The sequence below is a fragment of the Aulonocara sp. 'chitande type north' Nkhata Bay genome, linkage group LG16 (genome assembly GCF_057382095.1).
Source record: "Aulonocara sp. 'chitande type north' Nkhata Bay isolate Kocher_YH1m ecotype deep benthic linkage group LG16, A_spYH_male_GT1.1, whole genome shotgun sequence".
Taxonomy (NCBI): domain Eukaryota; kingdom Metazoa; phylum Chordata; class Actinopteri; order Cichliformes; family Cichlidae; genus Aulonocara; species Aulonocara sp. 'chitande type north' Nkhata Bay.
The window spans coordinates 25394428-25420418 of NC_141359.1; the positions used below are offsets into that span (position 1 = coordinate 25394428).

At 37.8% G+C, this 25991-nt stretch overlaps 1 protein-coding gene across 3 annotated transcripts; it reads left to right on the forward strand.

Moving 5' to 3' along the window:
• The first annotated feature begins 1843 nt into the window (after positions 1-1843).
• Positions 1844-24094, forward strand: grb14 (growth factor receptor-bound protein 14). 3 transcript variants are annotated; one of them, XM_086266812.1, is made up of 14 exons: positions 1844-2138; positions 3196-3313; positions 13402-13558; positions 14890-15011; positions 15138-15212; positions 15336-15473; positions 18841-18951; positions 19075-19170; positions 19533-19595; positions 21317-21433; positions 21741-21810; positions 21885-21972; positions 22206-22299; positions 22849-24094. In XM_086266812.1, exons 1-14 carry the CDS (start codon positions 1951-1953, stop codon positions 22993-22995), a joined length of 1584 nt encoding a protein of 527 aa, XP_086122938.1. In that variant the 5' UTR covers positions 1844-1950; the 3' UTR covers positions 22996-24094. The 3 variants fall into 3 exon arrangements, with proteins under 3 accessions (XP_086122938.1, XP_086122940.1, XP_086122939.1); XM_086266814.1 differs by lacking the exons at positions 1844-2138; positions 3196-3313 and adding an exon at positions 9205-9643; XM_086266813.1 differs by lacking the exons at positions 1844-2138; positions 3196-3313 and adding an exon at positions 9809-13093.
• Positions 24095-25991: the final 1897 nt, after the last annotated feature.

A 25991-nucleotide genomic window follows, 5' to 3' on the forward strand; every position in this document is an offset into this window, starting at 1 on the left:
TTTAAGTAGGCTGCAGCACTCTCAAATGTAGGAGTGGCTGAAGAATCAGCCTATCATATGGCAACAGCTTCCAAGATTTGGGTGTATAGACATGGTTAAGATGACCTGGTGCAGTTCAAACTGAGCAAACTTCAAACTGGGGTTGCTGCTACTAGGCGTTTAGTGATAGCTAGAAGAAGAAAAAATATCCAGTGAGCAGCATTTTCTGGGAGAAAACACCCTGTTGATACGAGATGACAGAGGAGAATGGCCAGACTGCATTGAGCTGATAGGAAGGCAACAGTAACTCAAAGAGCCACTGGCTGCAACCACAGTATGCAGAAGAGAATCTCTGAATGTGCACAACACATGAACTGTGAAGCCGATGGGCTACAGCACCTGGACAAGACCACAAATTCAGTTGGTGCCACTCCTTTCAGCTAAAGGGAATGGCACCAACTTTAATTCACACAAGCTCACCAACAGAAGAAGAATCTGTTGGGCATCACTTTATGACCACAGTGAGGCCGGGGTGGGGGGCGGGTTCATATAAAGTTCATTTATGTTATATGTTTTCATAAAGTTGCCACTTGTAATAAATTGGTATACAAACATTCAGATAAGTGCAGTCGATTAATGGGTATCTACAGGACACCATGGTGATAGCCTACTGGCATAATATAAAAAACAAGCATGTATAGTGGGTTATTGTAACGGATGCTGAGGTAGATCGTAAGATTGGAGCCAGACAGGTAAAACAATCAGTCTAGTAAAAACTTTCCCCTTGGTCCCTTATCATTTTGAGGTGGAGCATTATACTATATTCTACATTTTCTGTATTTCTTCCTTTAAAAAAACAAAACTAGGTTCTGACATTATTAAGTAAGCCTTGGGTGGTGAGTTATTGCTTTCCCCATGCTGCCTGTTAGTAAGTTCCTTCAGTAGCCTGTCCTCCCTTGGTCAAACTCTGTTACACATTACCTTTGAGAATGATGTTATCATCCCCACCATCCCCCACACAGAGCCAGTCTCTGAATGACACTTCCAACCACACAGCCATTCTGTTGGGCTGGCTACTCTTTACAACCACAGGCATTCCGCAGTGTACTATGTTATGCAATCTTTGTGCAAAGTCCATAACAAAAGAGCAGTTCATTTTATAGTAGTCATAACTAGAGATGGACCGATCCGATATCACATATCGGTATCGGTCCGATACTGACCTAAATTACTGGATCAGATATTGGAGATAAATAAAAAATGTAATCCGATCCATTAAATATCATGAAAGCACCTCACAAAACTTGCGACATGGCGTAACTCAGCACGTTGGAGCAGTATGCGTCGCGTGATAGAGCGGCCGTGGCGTGCGAGACTTGTCTGAACTTATACAAAATGCAGCAAGATATTAAAAAAACAGTTTTATTGATTAAAAACACACTATATCGGATTCATATCAGTATCGGCAGATATCCAAATATATGATATCGGTATCGGACATAAAAAAGTGGTATCGTGCCATCTCTAGTCATAACCCACCTGTACTCAATACCAACCTCTTTTTGTGAGAGTCTGCTTTGTGTGGTAATTTATTGCTTTCCAGTGTGCATATAAACATTATCAAAGGCAAGCAATAAAAAGAAAAAAACAAAAAACAGGTGGCAGAGCAAATTTTAATGATTGATAATACTTGACTGCATCAGAGCGAGGATGATTGTTTCGGGAGTCATTGTGTTAAAAATATCTTTATGTGGTGGATCATGTTTGGGTAGGAGGGATCGTTTTGCCCCACTGGGCCAGCCCTGTGGGCAGCAGATGAGACTTGTGTGTATGTATGTGTGTGCTCTGCTGAGCTGTGAGCAGATGAGCCCCGCCAGGCAGCTTGCTCCAACTGTGGTCTGCACATACTCCAGTCTAAAAGCTTGTCTCTTCTATTTGCTCCAGATGATGCCTTGGATTTAGCTGGCCCACATGAGTGATATGAATAAGGCACTGGACGAGATACACACTTCTCAAAGCCTCGGACAGAAAGCAGAGATTTTTCAGAGTGACAAGGGTAATGTGAGTGGCTTTCCCAGCGCAGAACTCTTCCCGTTGCAAGAGCCTTTAATAACACCAAATAAACAGAAGATCAGCATTAAACTCTGCAGGGGGAACAGGTAGGTCTCATTTTCCTTTATGCTTGACAAGAAGTTTGTTTATAAAATTTAATCAGGCTGGTTTAATTTGCACTAAACCACAAGAAGTGTATTCTACTCTACACTTTACAGTGTAAGCTGCCTTGCACAAGAATAGCACAGTCTTATTTGCAGAAGAGGTAGATCTCTGTTTAAAAGCTGCAATGTGTAGTGCAGTGCAACATTTAATATTAACTTTAAGAGAGATAAGATGATAACATAATAATTGTTAACTATTTTGTACTAAAGAAATGTATGTTAAAATACACCTCATACCATGCAACCATACTGAAATCTAATTTATTCTTACTTTATCATAGCATTTAGTCATTAAAAAAGAACTCTTTGTATGCATGTCTTGTCACATCCTTTAATCTGAACTACTTCAAACAGGTGGGGTGGAGTTATATGTCCTAAGGGTGGTCTCTTTATGGGGGTTTCTTCCTCTTGTGGGGGATATTTCACTCCTTTATGACCTCAAAATGATGTCAACAGTACACATAAGGCTTAGAAATAAACCTTTGAATGTGAGTTTTGGTGATGTGGTGAAAGCAGGCACCCGGTAGTAAAAAATGTGAATTACGTTTGTTAGAGGAGAATGGAGCCATGCCTTTTGTTTTGGTCAGATCTCCCTATGCCTTCACCCAAGAAATGACTCATTACAATGTTGAAGCATCTGTTATATGACAGATAACATGTGCTTCATACAACTCTTCTGTGAAGCTGTTTTATATTATGGCTGAGTCATCAAAATATGCTTGTTGCCTGAAAATTTACACAGTTTTGCTTCATTGGTGGTGGTCAGAGGGCCCGGTGGCGCCAGTGTCCGGCAGCCTCGCCTCTGTCAGTGCGCCCCAGGGTGGCTGTGGCTACAATGTAGCTTGCCATCACCAGTGCGTGAATGGGTGGATGACTGGATATGTAAAGCGCTTTGGGGTCCTTAGGGACTAGTAAAGCGCTATATAAATACAGGCCATTTACCATTTACAGGCCATTGAAGTTTGTTTCTGTCTCTTGTTTCTTTGTTTTTGTCCTTCAGGAGCACTAAAGAGAGCGAGGCATCATTCTCTTCCCCTCTTCCTGAGCTTCTCACCTCAACCCTGAACCCTCTTGTTTCTGAATGTTTATTACCATGGACCAAAAGCTGTACATCTCAGGTTAGTGTCATATTGACAGTTTTTGGTCCATGATTATCATGATACAAGACCTGTGTCATGTCCACTTAGATGTTTTATTTCACGTACTCACTTAATGCTGATTTTTAAGTGGATCAAATGTCAGAAAACAAAATTGCACAACATTTTGTTAAAGTTGAATAATTGAAAAAATGCAATATTTAGCTTGCTGAAGTCATCTGACCTTAGCACCATATGAATGGTCCAACCGGTTATGTGAGTAAGGAAATTAGTTGCTGTCAGGAGTTAAAAATGCTGTGTCAGCATGCTTAGATAAGCCACAAAGTCTGTGATTTTATGTTTTCAATCTCAGGTTTTTATACCGTAGTATTTGAAAGCAGCAGCCACCACAAAATGGACAATGGGTGTTTTACATCACCTTTAGATTTTTCAGAAGAACTTTTATGGTTTACAATTATCAGGTCTGGAGCCTAACAGCGCTATTGTTTGTTTTAGCACAGGGTGTGTGATTACTTTGCACTGAAAATCAGGAAGTACCTACTGATGCTGAAAAACTCAGTAGTTAAAACTTGTGTGTTGGTAGCATAGAATTCTTGACTAGTTTGAAAATGTTGTTAGTCTTATGCAAAGAACCATGGCCTAAAATAATGTAATGTGAAGTGCTGCATTATAATGTAGTGCATTAAGTTGTGGATTTAAGTTGTTTTATATAGTGAGCAAGATAGATGTACATAGTTTATTTGCAGCTTATTGTAGGACAGCAGAATTATGCTGGCAGGACTTTTTTTTCTGTCAGTAAAAATCCTTAAAGTATTTTTCTGCAATTTTAACGTTTATTCCTCTCAGATTTTCCCCCACTTTAGTCTCACAGGCTATTTGGATGACTACTGAGACTACGTATAGACAATGACCATTTTTTCCCCATAATTAAAGTATTTTTGCCTTGTTAACACTACAAACAAGCTACAACAAATTGTACAGATGCAAGGAATTGATAGCTTATGAAGACTTTCTTTTCTCCTCTTTTTTAGTCAGTTCATACAACTCAGCAGAAAACTTTTTTTTTATCAAGCAAAGCAAAAATTGATTTGTTGTTGACTATGCATTTTTAAAACTCACTGGCACATTCAGAAACAAGAGCACATTCATTGCTTTGGGAAGCTAGCAATCATTGGTCTGCCTCAAATGTGAAGTGAGTTTGCCTATATATTTTCCAGGGCTGTTAAATTAGTTTGGTTTGCCAACCAAAAGCCCCTATACTCTAAGCTGGAGTTGACTGTTTCTCATTATCATTGTGGTGTGTGTGTGTGTGTGTGTGTGTGTGTGTGTGTGTGTGTGTGTGTGTGTGTGTGTGTGTAGCAGCGGGGGTCGCCTCACAGCAATGACTCATCGGAAAACATAAAAATTATAGCACTGTGCACTCACCAGCAGCTATCAGCAGCATAGCTGCTGGTAAGTGTGAGCCCTTTATCTATGTGTTTATGTGTCTGTTGCCGTTGATGAAATATATGCACAGAAATGCATGGTTTAGTCTTTTAAGCTAAGTGTCTAGAGTTAATATTGGGACAATGGTGCTGCAAGTGAATTGTTTAAAAAAAACTGTGAATATATGATTGAAGTGCAGGCATTGCACTGCATTAAGCACTTAATGCCTAGAGTATTGTAAATGATGCATGAGTTTTTGAGACTACGTCATCAGCATATTAAATGTGATACAAATTCAAGCTCATATATTCAAATTACTAATTTATTTATTTATTACAAAATTGTCCGAAGGTCAAATAAACACTTGTTTCTGGGAATTATTTCATAGTTCAGGCTTTACTGGGTCAACTGTTTCAGTCCATTTTTTTCTACATAGTTCCCTATTTTCAGATTAATTGGGCAACTGAGTTAAGCAGTTTCATGGACAGGTGAAACCTGTTTCCTCATTATTATGTGACACATTAAACAGATAAAAGATCAGGAGTTGACTCAAAAATAAGGAATTTAAATTTGATAGCTGTTCACTGGTGTTCTCAATATGAGTTTCAAAGACATGTTAATGAAAGTGAAGGATGCCATTATTAGACTGAAAATAAAATTATTTTATCAGAGCGAGAGAGAGAAACAGTTCGCTCTCTGCAAATCAAGTTAAAGGGAACCTGTTGTAGTCATTTTCAAGACCATATTTTCATTCTTTTATTTTTCCATCAAAGCTATAAGGACATCCTCGCATTGGCATTAAATAGATTCAAGAGTAGAGAGAAATTGTTGGAAACCAAATGTTTAAAGAAGTGTCAGTTCTTAGGTTTTGCTTACACTGGCCTCATTATTTAAAACTTGGCCAATAGTGTAACACCAGCAGTATATCCATGTGCTTATTCTTAGTCTCACCAGGATCCTTGGGAAGATAAAGACAGTATGTTAGGCTGAACAGCTGTATTTATGTCACTGTCCTAATGGCACAGCATGGTGACCTCCTTTTAGAGGCACTCAAAAAGCCAATGACATCATTGTTCCAACTGTGCTGCACTTGTCCCCTCATCCACCATTCACCCGCAAAATTGTCCATTTGGCTTCCCAGTGAGCCTTTCTGGGTAGTAATTTTTATTATCAATCATAATTATCTAAAGATAATAATATTCCTCTAGAGATGGCATTCGATTATAAAACAGGCAGCCAAGGAAACTGATACTGAGTCTCGCCATTGTGGTACTTCTCTAACTTACCACATTTTCTCTTAATTGAATGGTTTTGCAGAATTGTGGCAAGACCCAATGCTTGACATCGCTTTGTTTAGCACTGCTGTTGTGCTTTCATTGTATTTTAAAAAACAAGCAAAAAATTGATTATGACTCCACAAGAAGGAAATAGAGTTGTAAATGAATGAATTACAGAGGTAATGTCACGGCGGGGTGCGCCGGTGTGAAGAATGAGGTAGACCCAAGAGCAGACACGGTGGAGACAGAACTAGGTTTCCAAAATAAGGCAAGCCTTTATTGTGGCTGAAGGCATGACAAAAACACTAGGGAACACTGAAACTGGGAAAACTAAGAAGACAGAGAACACTGTGTAAACTAAAAAGGCTAAGACACTCTGTGAAGGAACTATGGAAAAAACTATAAACACAGAGTAACTAAGCAGGCTATGAAACACAGTGTCACAATAAGGGAAACTACGAAAATACAAGGTGAGGATAACAGACGATCTGACACTGACACAAAGACACACTGGGCTTAAAAACACTGAGGAAGTCATCAAGGAATTAGAGACAGAAGGGGAACACAGCTGGGAGGAATAAGACCTAATGAGACAGGGGGAACAAAGCTAGAAACACTGACATAAGACGGGAACATGAACCTTCAGAGTAAAACAGGAAACAAGACACCACTAAACAAACACGCAGACACGACAGAGAGACAGACTAGACACTGAACTAAACCTGCAATAAACATGAGAACACAAAAACCTACGAACTAATCCCTAAACAAGAATAACCGAAACATAGAGTCATAATCATCATTATCATCATAATAAGAAAAGAATCCAAAATGCAAAAACACACCAAAAACATAACAACTCAAAATACTGGGTCAAACTGACCCAGAACCGTGACAGGTAATACAAAAATATTGTTTACCTTGTGATTTCTTGGACTAATGTTTATAATGGTGTGCAAATTTCCTATGCTGCCTCAGCAGTTTCTGACATATAGTTCATAGCATGAATGTGTGATAGATTTGCAGCATGTTGAGGGTGTTGCCTGTCCCTCGCCCTGACAGCTGCAATGTGCTCCAGCCCCACCAGAACTCTGAACTGGATAAACAGAAGGTAATGAATGGATGGATGGATCCAAAAAATAAAATAAAATGTAAAAAAGCAGAAGCTGTTCCTTTTTCCTTGCAACCTAACAAGTAACAAAGTAACATAGCGATGAAACATGGACAGCGGGGTCCTTGCTTTGCACTAAAAATCTCCCTTCCCAGAGGTTAGCATGCACTATATACCTTCATATATGCACCACTGGCCTGCTGCATCGCTGGCTGTTGTCTTACTCTGACAGAGCCTGCAAGGGGTCTTGTCTGAAACAGCTATGGTCAAGGACAATGTGTCTGGCGCTAGCTTTGTTATGGGAGTTGTGGCGACTCTGTTATCATTCTGGGTCCATTAATTCCAATTCATTTTAGCAGCGTGATAACTAGCAGCGTCTGCTTGTCTGTGCTCTCACAAGTCAATGTACTGTGTTTCCAGATAAACATGAAGTCTGTTGTTGCCGGTTCTTCTTTTCCTGTGTGTTCTCGTGAGAGCGTGAGAGTACAGTAACTTTAGCCAAACCGCCATGTTTCATGCTATGAGGGTAAATGTGATGAAATATAGCGATGAGAAGAGATACAAGAAATTTATTGTAGATGCAGAAAATTAAATTCTTTTTCAAGGATTTAAGAAGTCACAGCTTTATCTCAGTGTAGGAGAAGCTCCCAGGTTGTGTCACGCAGAGAACTATACCTAAAACTACCATTTTAAAAAAGTATTTTATCAGTTTTACCCCTTAGCTGTAAAAGGCTGATGGCATAATGTCATCGCCCCTCCAGGTAGGCAGGCAGGGTCTCAAGGTCAGAGGTTTTTTTTTAATGAAACATAAACTGTATTTAATCATGAATCCACACATTACCTTGAAGTTGACCAGATATCCAACAATAACACATCAGTATGTGTGTGACTTTTATCAGATAATGAATTCCAGCATCCTGGAAGTTTGCAACTGTTTCCTCCTTTCAGATGAATGCACAAATCATAGTGGGTGTAATTTGTGAAATGAAAAGTCTAATAGAGTCTAGTTATGTACTCACTGGCCACTTTTTTTTAGGCACACCTTGCTTGTAGTGGGTTGGAGGCTTTGGCCTTCAAAACTGCCTGAATTACTCATGGCACAGATGCCAGAAACATTCCTCAAAATGTAATATTTTGACTTAATAGCATTAGAAAGCTGCAGATTAGTCGACTTCACATCTAGCCTTTTAGATTGAGATCTTGTCACATTTGAGTACAGTGAATTTATCACGTTCAAGAATTGTGATCACTGTGGTCATAAAGGGATGGACACGGTCAGCAAAATACTCAGTTGGGTTTGATGAAATGAGTTTCAATGATCCTTATCTTGCCCAAAGTTAAGAAATGTATCCCATGCCATTACAGCAGTCTGAACTACTGACACTTTGCCATTTGATGTGCTCTTCTGCTGCTGGCGCCCCTCTGCCTTATGGTTTAACATTGTTGTGCATTCAGAGATGCTGTTCTGCATACTTGTTTTATAACCAGTGATTCTTTGCTTTCCTGTCTGCTTGAAGCAGTCTGCCACTCTCCTCTAATCTTTGATATCATCAAGGCACTTTCTCCTGGAGAACTTCTGCCCACTGGCTATTTTCGTATCGGACCACTCTCTCTAAACTTTAGCTGTGGTTTTTTTGTAAAAGCCCAGTAGATCAGCAGTTTCTTAACTACTTATAGCAGCCAGTCTCACACCAATAACAATGTGACATTCAGAGTCATTTAAAGTCACCAGGCAGGTTATAAATGTTATTCACAGATTTTAACAGTTTTCAACATTTTAAAATGAGAAAACAACTAATTTGAGATCTGATGTACTTTTATGGATCTACATTAACCTAGTTTTTATGAGCTTGTTTTTGTAGTTTTGTGGTTTTGATAGCTACTCATTTCCAAATTCCTTGTCTCAGAAGGAAACTGAACATTGATAATTAGCAAGAATATATTCATGCTTGTGAATGTTCTCTATAAAAAAAAAAGTGGATCAGAGACTAAAAATAGCAGTGTAGTGTCTGGCTACAAAGTAAGAATGAAAAAATATGATACATGTGCTTTCTGGGAAATTCTTCAGCTTCTTGTTTTGGTTTTACATTATCGCTAGGCTAAAATTGCTCTTTTTAAAAATAAATATTTAACGTTTCTTTGGCCTTGGGCTGTATATTTTAACTGTGTTCACCATGAGAAACTTTTTACTTTGAGAAACTCCCTTTCTAAAAGGAAAGAAAAGGAAAGAGATTTTACATCCCCAAGGACAGAGGAGGAGTTTGTGCTGTGGTGAGGAAACAACATTTGGTTTCTAACACTTGCAATTTGATGAATCACACTGTTAGCACTGGAACGGCTCAGAAAAGAAATATATATAAACTATTTTTAATACTATCATATTATATCCAACTATAATTTATACATTAGCCTTACTTTCAATTACTATGCATGGATATTTCTTTTCATAGTTAATTGTGCAGGTAAGGCAGAAGCATGAATTTCCATGCAAGAAGAGTCACGTTGCCTGCCATCACACCTCTTTGTCTGCAGAAGCGGGTAGGAATCTTATATGGATTTGTTTTTGTATTGTCTCCCTCCCTGTTAGCGAAGGGCTGCTTTTTGTTTCTGTTTAGTGTTCTAAATTTAAGCTGTTTTTCCAGATGGTGCTGGATTAGATCTGGTCTCCCGTGACCACTATGTAAAGGCTTACAATGTTTAAAACTTCTCAAAGATTTAATCTTCATAAATGTTCTGCTCACATATGGTGTTCACAGTGCTTCGGCTGTGCTATTGTTACTTATTTAAATTGAGATATTTGCAGTACTTTGTTAAAAAAAATAATTGTACCATAAAACACATTCTTGCTATTAATTATACATCAATACTACAGTAGCCTTTTGAAGATGTTAAGATGTATTAAAAGCAGAAAGTAGCCTGCACTTTCATATCACAAATGGAATCTGGTGAAGTGTCACTTTTCTTTAATATGGAATATCAGTGCTGAACAAGGGAAAGCAGGGATGTTCATACTTTAATTTAGACATCAGTACAAAGTGTTTCAGTATCTTATAGGATGTATCTAATTAAAATGTAGACTGTTCACAAGCAAAACCACAATTACATATTTTTAAGTTTAATGTGAAATACCTGAGCCCAGTCCTCTAGCAGCCACTGTAATTTACAAAGTAGCAACTACAGCTTCCCAGCAGGCTTATCAGTGTTGGCTGATAACATTTGGCTAGTGTTCTAATTCATCTCCTTATTGTTGCACACTGACTCCACCGGTCTAAAAAATACTTTCCAAATGATCTAATTCCTTCTAGGTCTCGGGACAATAGTAACGTTTTGGATATGTAATCTTATAAGTGATGATCCAGTTGTAAACAGGTTTACCTACCAGAAAGGAGGTTTTATAATAATTTAAAACTCTTTATTTTCAAGTTTTATTTTAGTGGATAGCTAAGAGAACTATTCTCTGTCGTTTTCTTATATAGACGAGGCTGGAGGCCAACTTTTTACCACCACTCAGTGATATAGCTGCAGCTGTGGGAGTGCACTTCAAGGTTTAACCAGAGAAGGCTAATTGGTAAAATGGATCACTCTGTCCTGTCCTTGAGATAAGAAGGTCTAATAGAGAAGTTTATGTTCAATAAGACTATATTTAGTGCTGCATACCCAGTATCTGGACTTAGTCTTCCTGTTCCAGACTCTTTTTTTTTCTTTTTTACTTTTCATCACAGACCTTTATGACACAGCACGATGTGTTCTCACCCTTGTGATACAACTCTTGAAATCAACAGCCTTGTTGCCATCATAGTTTGATAAATGCAGCTTATATTGGGAAATTGTGCCAGTGTATCCTCAACAGTAATTTGGTGGATCAGTAGTGGCTCACCACCTATTCATATGTGTAAGTAAGTATACATATACGTGTATAAATAGTAAGGTTGCCTTAATTTGGACTTACTATGCAGATTTTTTAAGTGAATTGAAAATTTTACTATTCCAACTTGAAAAGAAAATAGCTGTCTCAGTGCACCACATGCACTGATCAGACAGACTACTGGCAGTTGAAGTTAGTAGCAATGACCATTATTACCGTTATTCACATTTATGTGGATTTAACTTTTATAAATCAGAACTATATATAGGGAAACCATGATAGCAGTTTTTGTGTGGCAGCATCAGGTTTTTTTTAGCTTTAATTCATTCAGATAAATATAAGATCAAACTCAAAGTCTTCACACATGTAAATGCACTTCTGAAAATATTTTGATCGCTGCACTTTTCATAGCATCACTTTAACTGGCATCTCCTCTCCTTATAACTGTACCCATAACTTTTGCTATACTGAGTAAATTGATACTTTTAGTTAGGCAGTCGTGGCACTTTCTTATTTTCCATAGGAGAAAAATATTCTCCAGGTAATTTTCTCTGTTTTTGCACACTGTAACACATAAGTTGTACTTGATTGGCATGACAGACATGAAGGAAAACATAAATGTTTTCCAGATGAAAACATGTGGGCTTTTGCATCAAGGTTACCTGCTCATGGCTGCAACTCTGTGTTTACTGATAAAGGCATCAATGGCTCCTGCAGCAGGGTGTGTGGCCTTGTCTTGTATTGGAAACACTTTACTAATGATTAACGGTACTGGCAAATCATGCAACATAATTAGTTTATAGTAGTCAAACTAAATGCACGAGTTATTATTTAATGAATTATTTTCTGTTTTAAATTTAAAAAAAAACCACTGTTTTTTGTGTCTCATGGTTCAGATAAAATTACCCTTTTGAAGGGTATATTTACTCATTGTATATACTGCATCTTGTCGTCCAACCTAAACTGTTCATGAAAGCAACTTTCTGCTGAGTAATGCAAACATAAAGCACATCTGCAATGCTAATGGCCCACAAAGACTCCTTCGCCTCTGACAGACCCTACCCTGTTCTCGGTGAAATCTGATACCCAGATGATTTGATTTGGCCAATTATCAGAAAGCCACATCCTTGAAGCAACTCAGCTAAAGCCCCTGATACAGTCACCTCCAGCAGTGCAGTAAATGCACATCTTATTAAAATCAGTGAACTATATATATATATGAACTACAATGAACAAATCAATTTGTTGCGTATGATTTTGCACTTTATTATCAATTCTTCTCTTTTCCTTTTATTCAGGTAAAAACCATTTTAGAAAACAAACCTGTAGTGCTAATATGCAGCAATGACTACATTAAACAATGAGTGATGAAATAAACCATTCTTAAAAGATAGTTCTCTTATACTCACTTCGTGACCTGATTGATTACAAAGTGGTTTACACTAAGAGGTGATGTCATAGGTGGAGGGCCCATTTGCTGAACCTCACTCAGCCCTGTTGAAAAGCTCTGACCTATCTCTACAGAAAAGGTGTCAGGCTTTTCCTGTCCAGGTTTAAGCTACCAATTGACCTCACTCAGAGAAAAGAGACAGCCATTTGGTCTTTGCTCCTACACTTTCCATACCTGCCTCTGACAGCTTTAGACTGACTTGAACCAGCACCTTTGTAATTGCTCTTGGGCTCACACAGGGCATTATGTAGGAGATCTGCTTGCCTTGGGTGTGTGCATGTCAATTCTAAGGGGGTTGGAGCCATGTGACTCTCTCTCTCCACCCTCTAGTAAATAAGCAGATTGATCTCTGGCTTCCTGACTCTTAGTGGTGAGAAAAGGAGGCAGGTGATTTGGTATCGAGCACCAGTGATACACATATGTGGATTCAGAAAAGAAATCTGCTGAGAGGGAGTTTTATCTAATTGCCTAATTTCAGCTTCACTGTGGCACAGAGCAAGATAAGGAGAGAGCGAGAGAAAGGCTGCTTGTGACAGCTGACACTTGCTGCGCTGTCTGATGAGAGTGTTTATATTTCTCACAAAAGCTCTCATTTGCGATGCTTTGTACTCAGCCATGTTTTGGCTACAGAACTAGCCCAAACTCAATACTATGCTTGGCTCCAAACAAGCGGGTAAGTTCCTGTTTAATGTGTCTTGTGTTCTTTGTGTTTCTCTGCAGGCTTGAGTCTTTATATTCTGTTTTCTGCCTTGTAGGACATTTGTGTTGTGTCTTTTTTTTCTTACCTATTATGTTGTTCAAATAGGCAAATGAGCTACCTGTTTACTATACGAAGGTGAAACTGATTGGGTTGTATGGTACTTATAACACAATCCTTTACAGTATGTCCAATCTGAAAACATAACTTATGTATCTTTAAAAGTCACTAACGTCTCTCACTGCTTGCCTGAAATGGTTGTTAATTTAATGTTTCTGCTTCAGGTAATTAAAGTTTATAGTGAAGATAATACCAGCAAAGCTGTAGAAGTTCCTTCTGATGTAACTGCCCAGGATGTATGTCAGCTGTTTGTCTTGAAGAATCACTGCATTGATGATCACGCCTGGACACTTTTTGAACACCTCTCCCATCTAGGAATAGGTAAGATGATGCTGTAACAGCTACCCAGTTATTTACATCATACTAAATTTAAAAACAATGATGGCAAAAAATTATTTGCAACATTTTCAGTCAAGTTTACCCATAAGTCTTGCAATAATCCTATCAAAATGATTCTTTTTCTTTTTAACACTCCGTTTCAAGGTTTTGAAAAAATCAGTTGTGCTTTTCAATGCAGTTAAAACTCACAAATATCAGCTTGATCTCAGCACTTTAGTTCTAACAATGAAGGATGAAAAAATACACCAATAAGCCGTACCACTAAAACCACTAACATTGGAACCTGTTGATATGTTTTGTTGTAAGTGGACCTTTTTATAAAGGCTAAATTGCCATGTCTAGGTAACTAGACCCGGACATATCCAAAGCAGGAGGTCTTTGTTTTTACACTTTGCAGTGTGCAATAACTACCCAGAGTGGTCTAAGGAAGGACAAGTGGGAAACTGGTGACTGGGGAATGAGGCCAAGGTTAAATGATGCTTATGATGTCAAAAAGAAGAGCTACAACAAACAAACAACAACAAATTCCTGAATGTCTCAACACTAGTTATGATAAGCTGTCAGAAAGAAGGACACAGAATAAATAATGTTATGTAACCATGGACTATGACTGTAACTGTAATTATTTATATAACACGGTACTTTATTATTTACTGTTAGATACTGTATTTGTATACAATATACAATTATCCATCTATGTGTGCGTGTACATGTGAATTTGCCAGGGATACACCTAATTTGCTGTAGATGAGAACACATATTTAGCCATTTTTAGACAAACTAGTTTCATCATTTGTTTCATCATTTGGTAATCTGTTCTGTAGATGTTGTCAGTGAGTGTGGGTTTTGTTTATTAAGCATTTTTTTTAACCTGAATTAAATCAAGATTGTTGTCAGTAACAAGTATATTCATCTGATAACCTTCTTGCACTGATATTTATTCAACTTACACTGCTGGCTGAATGCAATATGTCTTCCAGTTATTCAACAATCTGTTAAAATTCTAGGAAATAATTAAGTTCTAGGAAATAACTGTTTATGTTGTACCTCTTGTACCTCTTGCCATGCCCATAGCTGGAGGTTACACATTAATGTAAGGTTAATAATCAAACTCTTTTCCTCAATGCAACTTTTGCTGGGGAATCATTTTCAGAGATTACTCTATTTTTCAAGAACATTTAATTCCATGTCCTCAACCTTGCTTTGACCTGATTCTAGATAGTATATTTTAATAAGAGGGAAAACAAAGAACAGGAAAAACAGCAACAGCAAAACAGGTTAACATGTCATTTCTTTGTTCTTGCTCTCACTAGAAAGAGCTCTGGAAGACCATGAGTACGTTATGGAAGTACTTTCAAGCTGGGCGATGGACACAGACAGCCGGTTGTATTTTAGGAAGAATTATGCTAAATATGAATTCTTTAGGAAACCACTGGTGAGTTAGTAATTATACAATTCTATGTATATATATCTATAGTCATACACAGCAAGTCTCTTTGTACTAGCCCAAAATTATGTGGGTGGAAGAAGTTAATAACTGATGTCTCTTTCATATTCATAGGACTTTTTCCCAGATCACATGGTTTCCATATCGAGTGAAACCAATGGGATGGTGGATCACTGTGACCTTATACAGGTATCAGGTTCTTAGGTTCTTTATGTTTGCACTGCACTCTCTCTGCCCTGTAGTGGAGATTGTTACTGTGATTATTTAATGCACACACCCAACTAAGAACAAATATTCCTCTACCCAACGCAGACCTTTCTGAATTCCAGCACTTGTCCTGAGATCCATGGATACCTTCACGCCAAAGAGCAAAGCAGGAAGTCTTGGAAGAAGTCTTATTTTGTTTTGCGGCGGTCAGGGCTTTATTTCTCCAATAAGGGGACTTCCAAGGTTTGTAGAACAAAATAACTTGTCCACAGAATGTATTATGAATTATGGGAAAATCACAGGTTGTTTAAAAAAACATATTATTAAGTGGGCTATTCCATACAACCAATCTTATTGCATTACACCAGTTCATTTTCTAAAAATCCACATCTGTACATTGGACGAGGGGTACTTTACAGAAGAAAGATATAGGATGAAAAATGCATTGTTCCAAATGGAAAACTATACTGTTGTTTAAATTTCTAGGGATTGATACACGACCTCTGTTTGTGCATTTTGGGCCACCTCTTCATGTTCTGGCTACATCTCACTCATGTTGCGAGAGGAGAGTGAAACAGGTTGAGCTGGATTTTCATTAGGTCAGCTGTGCCATGCAGTTTCTGCATGGCTGCTGTGCCAGCAGCCATGCAGAAACTGTACTCACAATGCTGCTGACAATTGAAGCTTATACCTAGCCACCAGGCACGCCAACACATCCACTTTTCAACTCCTTTCATTTTCTACAACAGTAGACCTTTTGTTGTTAAGTGCAGGTTGACCTTGGCAAGGCGCCCACTTTTAGTCTATCGTGTTTACTCTTCTTCTTTGGTTTTGGTCAGATGTTTGCTAGTCAGTTACCACAGACACTAATGACTGTGGCGTAACATTAAAAAAAAGACATAGGAATAGTGAGTCACATGAAAGCAGGACAATGAAAGTCTGTGAGGGTTTTTTTTTTTTGTAAAGTTATCCTTGAAACAAAATAGCTATTGATACCATCTCAATACAGCCGCTATCAACATATCTAAATTTATCCTTATCTTTTGGTTACATTAAGAGAGTAACCACACCCAGAATGGTTGATAATGTGTTATTATTAGATGAAAATGTACTGTTTACCCATCATATACAATCATCCAAAGCATGCTTTGACATAAATGTAGATATCATTTATCGTTTACTCTTGTAAAACAAATATGTTATGGTCTTTTAATTACATTGCAATCCAAAGATAACATGAATTGCTTAAATCCTGTCTTTGGAAAATAGCTCATTTTGAAATCAACCCTAGCAACACGACAGTTCACCACAACAATATTGCAGAGAAGCTTTATATTGTAAATTAAAGACCCTACAATGTTGTAGGAGAACTCCTCAAAATCCACTATGACCAAGCACTTGGCAACAGTGAAGAGGAAGAACTCTGTTTTACTGTTTAACTGGAAAAAAATCTACAACTAAGCAGGCTCAGGGATGGGTAACCATGTAACTCAACTGCAAAGAAGATCATAGATACAACATACAATTCAAACTACTGGAGAACAATGTAATAAGTTAATATCTGTTTGGTAAATGAGAAGAAGTGTTCCCAGCATGTGGATTCTATGACAGCATAGTAATAGGTCATTCAGGGTCACCTGATTCAGGAGTGGAGTCTGATAACTAAAGGCCCTACCTCCCAAAGAACGTTTACTCTTGGAAACTCTAGGAATAAAAAACAAAAATGACCCCATGGGTTGTTTTTCTTCAAAATCTTTAAAATGCAAAGTTGTAATATATTCATATTCCAGGTATTCCTCATAAAATATGTTTGTAACATGAGGCCATTTGCATTTTTATTTATTTTTTCATTAATTAAAAAAAAAATGCAGTTTTTGTATCACTACCCCACTCTTCCACAAGTGGGGTCAAAAATGACCCCAAGCAGTTCCTATGGAATCTTTTATGAAACTTTCATTCTTAGCAACTCCAACCGTCCCACTTACATGGATGGATCAAGAATTAATTTTTACACAGTAACATACATGATTTATAGTCAGGGCTGCACATAAGTGGTCCGCAGGTGCGCATTCGCTGTCAAAATAAAAGTATTCCCGGAAATTCAGAGAATATGTGCCTCTTTTGTGGTGGAGATAGTAATTGCTTACGAGCTTGCTTCTTCGACATCTTTAAGAGTTCTGAACAAATGTCCGTCCTCCTCCAGAACATCTAATGTACGTAAACGAGTGTTCCAACTTCTTATCTGGTACGCGTCTTTTATTTTGACAGCAAATGCGCACCTGAGGACCATTTATGTGCAGCTCTGTTTATAGTTTCCTGTGCATTTCAAACATTGTCCTTTCTGATGTTTTTTTTATTTTTTATATTTAAAGTAACATGGCTGCTATGAGGCCAGCTAGGATCCCTGTGGACCTTGCCCTACAAATGATCCAGGACAGATGGGATGAAGAGCCCATCTGTGGCATTGACTCAGAATCTGACATCTCAGATATAGAGGACCCAGACTATTGTCCCCCCCTCTGAACAAGGCCAGTCAGATACAGAGGAGTCCTCTGATGAGTCCTCTGAAGAGGAAATGGATATTGAGTCTAACAGAATGAGCCCCTCTTACTGCTCTAGCCACAATATTCTGAATTAGTAGGCCAGGGCTTGCATCTGGGTCTAGTACTGTCTCCCCAATAGATGCGTGGAAGATGTTCATGTCTGATAATATAATAGAAGAGGTGCTGACATGCACAAACACGGAGGCACGAAGAGTAGCAACCGACAGGGGAAAAGAGTGGAAAAATGTAATCAAACAAAAGCTCCTGGCCTTCATTTGATTGACCATTCTTGCAGGAAGTGAGAAGAACTGGGATGTACCAGTCAGTGTGGTTTTGGGAGTCCTCTGCATAACCCATTGTACAAGGCCACTATGTCAATTCAAAGATTTAAAGATATTCGCCGTTTCTTGCACTTTGATGACAAGAGGACCAGAGCCTACTGACTGAAAACAAATCACAACCGAGTTTATAGCAAAATGCATTGTTTCTATTTGGGGTCATTTTTGACCCCACTCGTGGAAGAGTGTAGGTATTGGTAGGTTGTGTATCCAAGGGTTAAGTAAGAGTGGACCATGAAGCATCCAGAGGCTAGACTGGCCTTCTTGCAATCCAGACTTGCCACCCACTAAAAGCATTTGGTGCATTATGATACTGAAAATATGGCACAGATGCAAGCTTTTGAGTAGCTGACTTTCTGTATTAAGACAGAGTGGAAAAAACATTTTGCTTTTCAAATATGATCTCAGTTTCCAAACTCGTGTTGCTGACATGGAATTTAAAATGTGAATATTTTTAAATATATACAAGTTTTTCCTTTTTAAGACTTTTAATTATTTTGTAATTTTCAATTATTTTAGTATTTCATTTTTTTTGCATTTGTGATCACATCAAAAAAACCACAGAAATGTTCAAATACAGATACACTCAGCACTCACCTGAGATGTTCCTGTGTTCCAGGTATAGACATGAAGGCTTAAGATTGTTTCATGTGCTGTTTTATACTTCACACCTCCAGTCCATACCTGTTCTGTACCTTTGTCTTATTATGACCTCTCTGTGTTTAACAGGAACCAAGACATCTCCAGTTCTTTGCTGACTTCAGTGACAGTGATGTCTACACTGTTTTGGCAGCCAAAAAACTACACGGGGCACCTACAGAATTTGGCTTCTGTGTGAAGGTAAGAGCAGTACTGTAACTGATGTTGTTACTATAAAACAGAGACATGCCAAAACTGTATAGAAGGAGCAGATGCACGCTGATTCACAGGGCTGTTTTGTTTTCTTCCAACTTCTCACCTCAGTCCACAAAATGCAGTTCTGCCCGGGACTTGAAGCTGCTTTGTGCAGATGACGAGCAGACCAGGACCTGCTGGATTACAGCCATGCGCTTGTTAAAGGTTGGCTTGCTGATAAATAACTCTGGGTGATATCTAAGAGTAGGAATGCTGAGTCAGTGTTTGAATCAGATTTAGCTTTGGGAGGAGGTCAAGGGAAGCTTTTGAGTGATGCTGGAAGATCACTCCCACTCTTGATAGAAGCAGCATGTGTTCATTGTCTGGATATAATCTGGATACAATTTAGAGCATTACTCACCCCTGCTAGTCCACAAATTATATACACAGTGCATTGCAACATATTTACTTGTACCTGCCATTTGTAATCACTACACCATTGGTCTGGAAGGATTATGGGTTAACACACAACAAATGTTTGGATTAAATTGCACAATTTTAATCACTTCTTTTTTCCTGTGTTTTAGTTTGGGATGCAACTTTACCAAAATTTCATTCAGCCACACCAGAAGCAAAAAGCCTCACCAATGGTTAGTTAATGTTTTTCTTGTTTTAGTAATTATACTAGCTTTATATTTTATTATTTTGTCTCATATGTGGCAAGTTACCTGTTTTTAAAGCTACTTTAAACACAATTTTGGTTAGCAACAACTTGAATGATTGTGTGAACCAGCGGGTTAGTGTGGCAACCCTACATGGACCTTTTCACTGCAGACGTTTTGACTTGTCACAGTAAGCAAACAGCGGGTGAAATAATAATGGTTCACTTCAATTTTGTGTCCCATTAACCCTTGACAGTAAAACGCCATCCACAAAAGCAAGACTTAAGTAGAATCTAGCCATCACCTATACACCTTTTGCTTTTCTTAGTGTGACTCCTGTGAAGTATTTCTATAACTGACAAACTTTCAGTTTTCTTCAATAATAAGGAACCTTTTAAAAAGCTTTATTTGCCCAAGTTAAGCTCATGCTTTTGTTGCTCTAGCCCACAATCCTGATAGCGCAGAATCTAACGCCTACAAAATTCAAACAAACAGATAACATTAGCAAACAGTTAGGAAGTACAGTATTATATTTAGCAGGTAAAAAGTTATCAGATTCTACGAAAGCTAAAAAATAAAGTGCACTGGACATACATTCATTTGGTGAAATATAAATCTTCAAAATGATGCCCCTCTGTCTGGTGTAGCTTGAAAGACACAAAAGTAACATGAGCCAGCAAATAGTGGTGTAGCAATATAATTGTATGGAGCAAATGAGGAATCTGCGGTGTCCCAGAATAGCCTTAGACTGTGCTGAGAGTATTTTTGCAACAGCAGACACAGTCTATTTATGGGTAATGAACATGTTCATGAACTACTCGCTTTCTAAAAATACATAGTGATCAGCTGTCCACAGATTTAACAACTTGTCACCTCTTCTCTAGTGTTGGAGTGTCATGTGTTGCCAATAACTTTACTGAGAGGATTTGCTAGAAAGACAGGAGAATAAATGAATATCTTAAATGCAATGTCAGGCTATTTAGACAAACTAGAATACTAGATTACTGCTTCATTGCACTGAGTTAAAAACAAAGCCCTGCTCTTATGCTGATTAGCACATTTATAAGTAATAGGATTTATCTTTATATCATTTCAAGTGCAGCACTGTTAATAGGAGGGGCTTTAAAAGTAATAATTTTGTTTTAGCTACTTAAATTGCAAACTTACTGGCCAGCATGGAGATGAATCTAGTATTTCTTTGTAATCCTGAAGAAGAATTTTCTTAGGTGTGTTTGCAGTTTTATTTAGAGACACTCACTATATTGCAGCTTAATGTCTAACTTGTGCCCAAGTGTAATTCCTTTCAAAACCTCTCTAATCCCTTTTCAGTTGAGTTGTGTGTGTGTGTGTGTGTGTGTGTGTGTGTGTGTGTGTGTGTGTGTGTGTGTGTGTGTGTGTGTTCGTGTGTGTGTGTGTGTGTGTGTGTGTGTGTGTCTGGAATCATCTAGAAAACATGAAGATGGAGTCATGTTACTCAAACACTAGATGGCAATGCAATACCACAAGGCAGCAGAAGTAAATCTACTCCCTTTTCATAGTACAAAATAGAGAGTGAACCAAAATAATTGCAAGAATTTGGGGTATTTTGAATTACACATCACGTGACTTGAATTTAGTTTTATATGACCACATATACAGGTGTGTGAAAAGTCCTGAAAAAATGTATTAATATTTTAAAATACACATCAGTGCAAACTGTGCCATTTCAGAGAAGCATATCAGAGAACTCTCTGGTGGCTATGGACTTTTCTGGCCAAAAGAGTCGGGTGATCGAGAACCCATCTGAGGTGCTCTCAGTAGCTGTAGAGGAAGGCTTGTCGTGGAGGGTAAGTCTTAATGTCTCTTAATCTGGTTCTATTAACAGAAAGAAAGCATAAAATTTAGGCTAATAACTAATAATGCTTCACTTTAGTTTAAACATCTTTCTGTTGTTTTATTCATTGAATATATTCAAATAATATGTTAAATTTAATAATATTTCCCAAAAGTAAATGCGACTGTCAAGCGTGAGAAAATCTTAATGCCTCAAGCAACTTGCAAATGAGCTAGAATGTTATGCAAAATGAAACATCATAAATTAACTATGTATTAACATTATTTTCACTCATTAGTTGTAATTCTCTTCGCCCACAGAGGAAAAGCTGCCACCGCTTGAGTGGTCATGGGAGCCCTTCCACAGCCCAGAGCTCTGTGCTAAACATAGGTGTGTGAAACATCAATTTCACTTTTTTAATGTACAACTGAAAGATATTTTCTGACGTAGCATCTCTGCTTCAGCTATCCACGTGGCTCAGCCGTGGTTTCATGGCAAACTGTCTCGTGAAGAGTCTCACCGTCTAATTGCTCAACAGGGTCTTATTGATGGGTAAACAGTTATACACTTCTATTTGTGCTTTGGCTCATTTAAGACATTAAACTTGATTTGCAGATATATATATATATAATTTTTTCATCAACATGAGCATGTTTGCACTAAAGCAAAGCAACACAATATTCTCTAATGTGATGTAATTTACCATATGAGGCAGTTCACTCCGTCCGTTTAATGTTGGTAAGTCTTTATAATGACTGCTATACTTTTTATTCTCTTTGTTTCAGAGTGTTTCTTCTGAGGGACAGCCAGAGCAACCCTAAGACATTTGTACTTTCACTGTGCTATATGCAAAAAATTAAACATTTTCAAATATTACCAGTGAGTATAATTAACCATTTGAAAATTACTGTGCAAAGGTTTTAGGTTCAAAAATAAAGTGGTTCTTGATTACAAAAAAAGAACCCCTAAAATATTTTTCCCTTTATTCATTCATGACCTTCATACAACAGAAAGGAGATAACTGTATTGAATATATTTGCATTCGAAACGCAGTGTACCTTGGTAAACTTACAGCCGTTTCAAAGTACTCGGCACGTGGGTTATTTTAAGCATCCTCAAAAACTTGCCACAGTTCTTCTGATGAGTCAGGCTGTCTCGGTGTTTTCCTGGACATTAACAACTAGCATCCTCTGTAGAATAGCACAGCAGAATAAATTTTGGACTAATCAGATAAGATACCTGATTATACCTGGAACAACTGAATTACCTATAACTTTTGCATAGTACATAGTATTTTTGCACGTTTTTCATTAATCTCTGAAAAATTATCTGAAATATTTAAACTCATTTGCACCAAGTGACCTGTTTTTTGTGTGTCATTCATTTCTACATGGATTTGTATATGTCTGTGTGTATGCTTCATTGTAGGTGGACGATGAAGGAGAGTTGTTTTACAGTCTTGATGATGGTCAAACACGGTTCACTGACTTGATCCAGTTGGTGGATTTTTACCAGCTAAACCGTGGGGTGCTTCCATGCAAGCTCAGACATCACTGTGCTCGGATAACCCTGTGAACAAGGGACCCAAAAGACAGCTGAGGTCCCACATGCACCTTAATTCCTGGTTCTTCTGGAGAAACACAATGGTGTTTTTGTGCCTTGGAAAAAAAAAAGATAAATAGTTGTTTTCATAATGTGGTACATGACTCAACCTTATTTTTTCTTATTCAGAAAAAGGTGAATTTCACAATAAAATAAATAACTACTGGTGCTGAAGATCATGTGGATTACGTTTTGGCCCGTTAATGTATTGGTGTAAGTATGTGGTGGTAGTAGTTGAGATACAGCAGCAGGAATTTGAGTGTTCATTGAAAATAATCCAGCAGAACGTGTGCTGCAGTATGTATAGAGCAAAAGTGCTGTAAATATGTGACATTTACGGTCTGTTAAAAGTAAATGATGACTGAATCCCTACAAGGACATGCTTGTGGAAACCTGTAGTATGGCTCTACACTGTCAAGTCTGGGAACAACTAAGCTATTATTATACTAAGCTATTTTTTTTGCTAGGTATTCGTATTTTTTAAGAAAGTTACTCATTTTGTTTGTTTGTTTCTTTTTTTAATTTGAAGTGATAAAATTACCTCTGAGCAAGTTTCACTGCGCATGCCTTACAAGGGATTGGCAAAGAGCTGTAATGCCCCGGTGAAGAGGTTCCAACCTCACTGACTTTGCATTGTGCACTGCATAAACTATATAGATACAGTTATGATTAAGTGAACTGTTTGTATCCATGGAATCAGTGAAAAAGTTCCCCTGAAGTAAGAGCAATGAAATAAATGCTAAAGATTTTTTTTCTTTACATGTAATCAGAAATGACTGATATTTGAATTCACTGTAAATTGAAATTTAGGTTTTGTAATTTCCCGAGATTCAGGCAGACAATTTGCAACACCTGGGCTGATTGTATTTTTTGACGTTATAGCCACATCTGTGGATATACGGTGTCAGATACTTTTTTTTTTTTAAATGATGTTAGTCCTTCTAACATTGACATTCAGCTTCATACAATCTTTTTTTTTTTGTAACAGCAACAATGTAAGAACAAGGTATTTTAAATCACAGTGGCTGGACAACAGTGCATTGAAATGCAGTTTTGTAAATAAACTCATATAAACCTGTCTGTTGTAAGGTGTGATTTTTGTATGATTGTTTTGGTTGTTTTAACAACAGGCTGCAAGGCAAACACATGGCTTGTTAAACCACCATAAAGTAGGTCGAATTGATGCTTAGAAATTCACTTAATGTTTATACATGGTCTGTACATAATTTTTATTGCTGGCTATGCATATACCTGTAAAGATAAGATCTGGTATTGTGTGCAGGAACCACTATGCTAACAAACTCACCCTTTCTTTAAATAGCAGTAACATATGACAGTACACTGGAACAATATATTATTGTCTTTTTGAGTAATATAGGGCATACAGGGTTATCATATAAATGCAGTTAAACTTGAGCAAAGTATAAGATTCCTCCTGAGCCGACTCATCAGCACACAGAGGGGTGCTGCTCTGGTCAGAAAGATTTTTATTGTGCCAACGTACATCGTGATTTTCTAATGGAATCCAGCTCAGAGTTAAATTTAGCCACACTATATAGTCTGCATATGGCTCTCATCAGGCTAATACTGTCTGGAATTAATTATTGAACTTTTGGGGCAATATATATATATATATATGTAATTTATTTTCTCTCAACAGCACTGGCTGATTTTTACAACCACTAGATGGTACTAGAAGCATTTTACTTTTGCTTGTGGAAGTTTATGTTTGAAATAATAGGTCAGGTGCAATCCTAGTTACATAATACATATACAGTTTGTGATAAAGATGCTATTTGGGGTTGTGTAAAATTAAAGTTGCTTAAGACATAGAAGTAAGACACTTTAATTATTGAATATCATTAACTGTTATTGCATTAATCTGCTAATAATGATAAAATGCATGAAGAAATATCGAAATGTTGATATATATTGCAATAATTCAATGAATTTTACACTGACTGGATGCCACTGACTGCCTTTATACACCAGTGGTTAGTGAATTAATATCAGTTTCAAGTAATGTATTTGAGGTAATTATGTCACCTACAATTGACTTTAAAGGATTAATAGAATTAGAAAAATTTAGCAAAGGATAAGGGATCGCGACGGCTGTGCAGTAAATGAAACAGAACAAAATTGTCTCGAAGCATCTGTGTTAAACAATCTTCTCTGTTGTGATACAAACACATTGCCCCCATACCTCCCCTGTTCTACTTCAGTAGCACATTTTGAAACAGTGCGCACATCCAAGGGAGATGAGTGCACACAGAGAAGTCTTAAATGCACCCCTGCTTCCGAGGTCTTGTGCTAAATGTTGTTTTGGATGTATTCCTGCCATTGATCGGAGTCTGGCTGGAGGGGGAGAGATGGCAGCTGGGAGAGACTGCGCTTCCTTTAATGAATTCATCCTCCTCTATCCTGCCCAAACGGCCTGTGGATACACCATCTCTCCCAGTAAAGAAAACCTCTCTGCCATGTCTTGGCCCTCATGGACAACCACCAGTGTTCCTAACACTTCATGCTACTGCACTGAATTTACTCCTGCGTGCACTTTTACTCTTATGACTTCAGGTTTTGTACTTGAGAACTGTCAACTTTGCTCTGTTCTTAAATGACCCTCATGTTGCATTCCCCAAGTCTGGATTCAATTATCTGATTTCAGCCAGTTACTGATTATCTCCAATGAAATGAAGACCTTGCTGTTTGCTTTGCTCTTGATCAACAAAAGGGCATTATCTCAGCTTGGTTTTGAGTCCAGGCAGAGTCGAAATGAAATGAAATGAAAATAGTTTTGTTTCAGGGATGCGTAACAGTTAGAGGCTTTAACTGTTCTTTTGCAAAAGGAATTCCCATCATAAATATCTAAAGCTAGAAGCAAATCCAGAAGCACTATGGTGGCTACAGTGGACTTAAGCAGCAATAATTATGGGTCACTTTGAAAGAAAAACTATGAAATATATGGCATT

Excerpts from the sequence above, each read along its gene's own strand:
- grb14 (XM_086266812.1), top strand. The coding sequence starts at position 1,951 with ATGAGTGATATGAATAAGGCACTGGACGAGATACACACTTCTCAAAGC. Across the intron at positions 2,139-3,195 it reads AAACTCTGCAGGGGGAACAG|GAGCACTAAAGAGAGCGAGG; the intron begins GTAGGTCTCATT and ends TTTGTCCTTCAG. Across the intron at positions 19,171-19,532 it reads CAGCCATGCGCTTGTTAAAG|TTTGGGATGCAACTTTACCA; the intron begins GTTGGCTTGCTG and ends CCTGTGTTTTAG.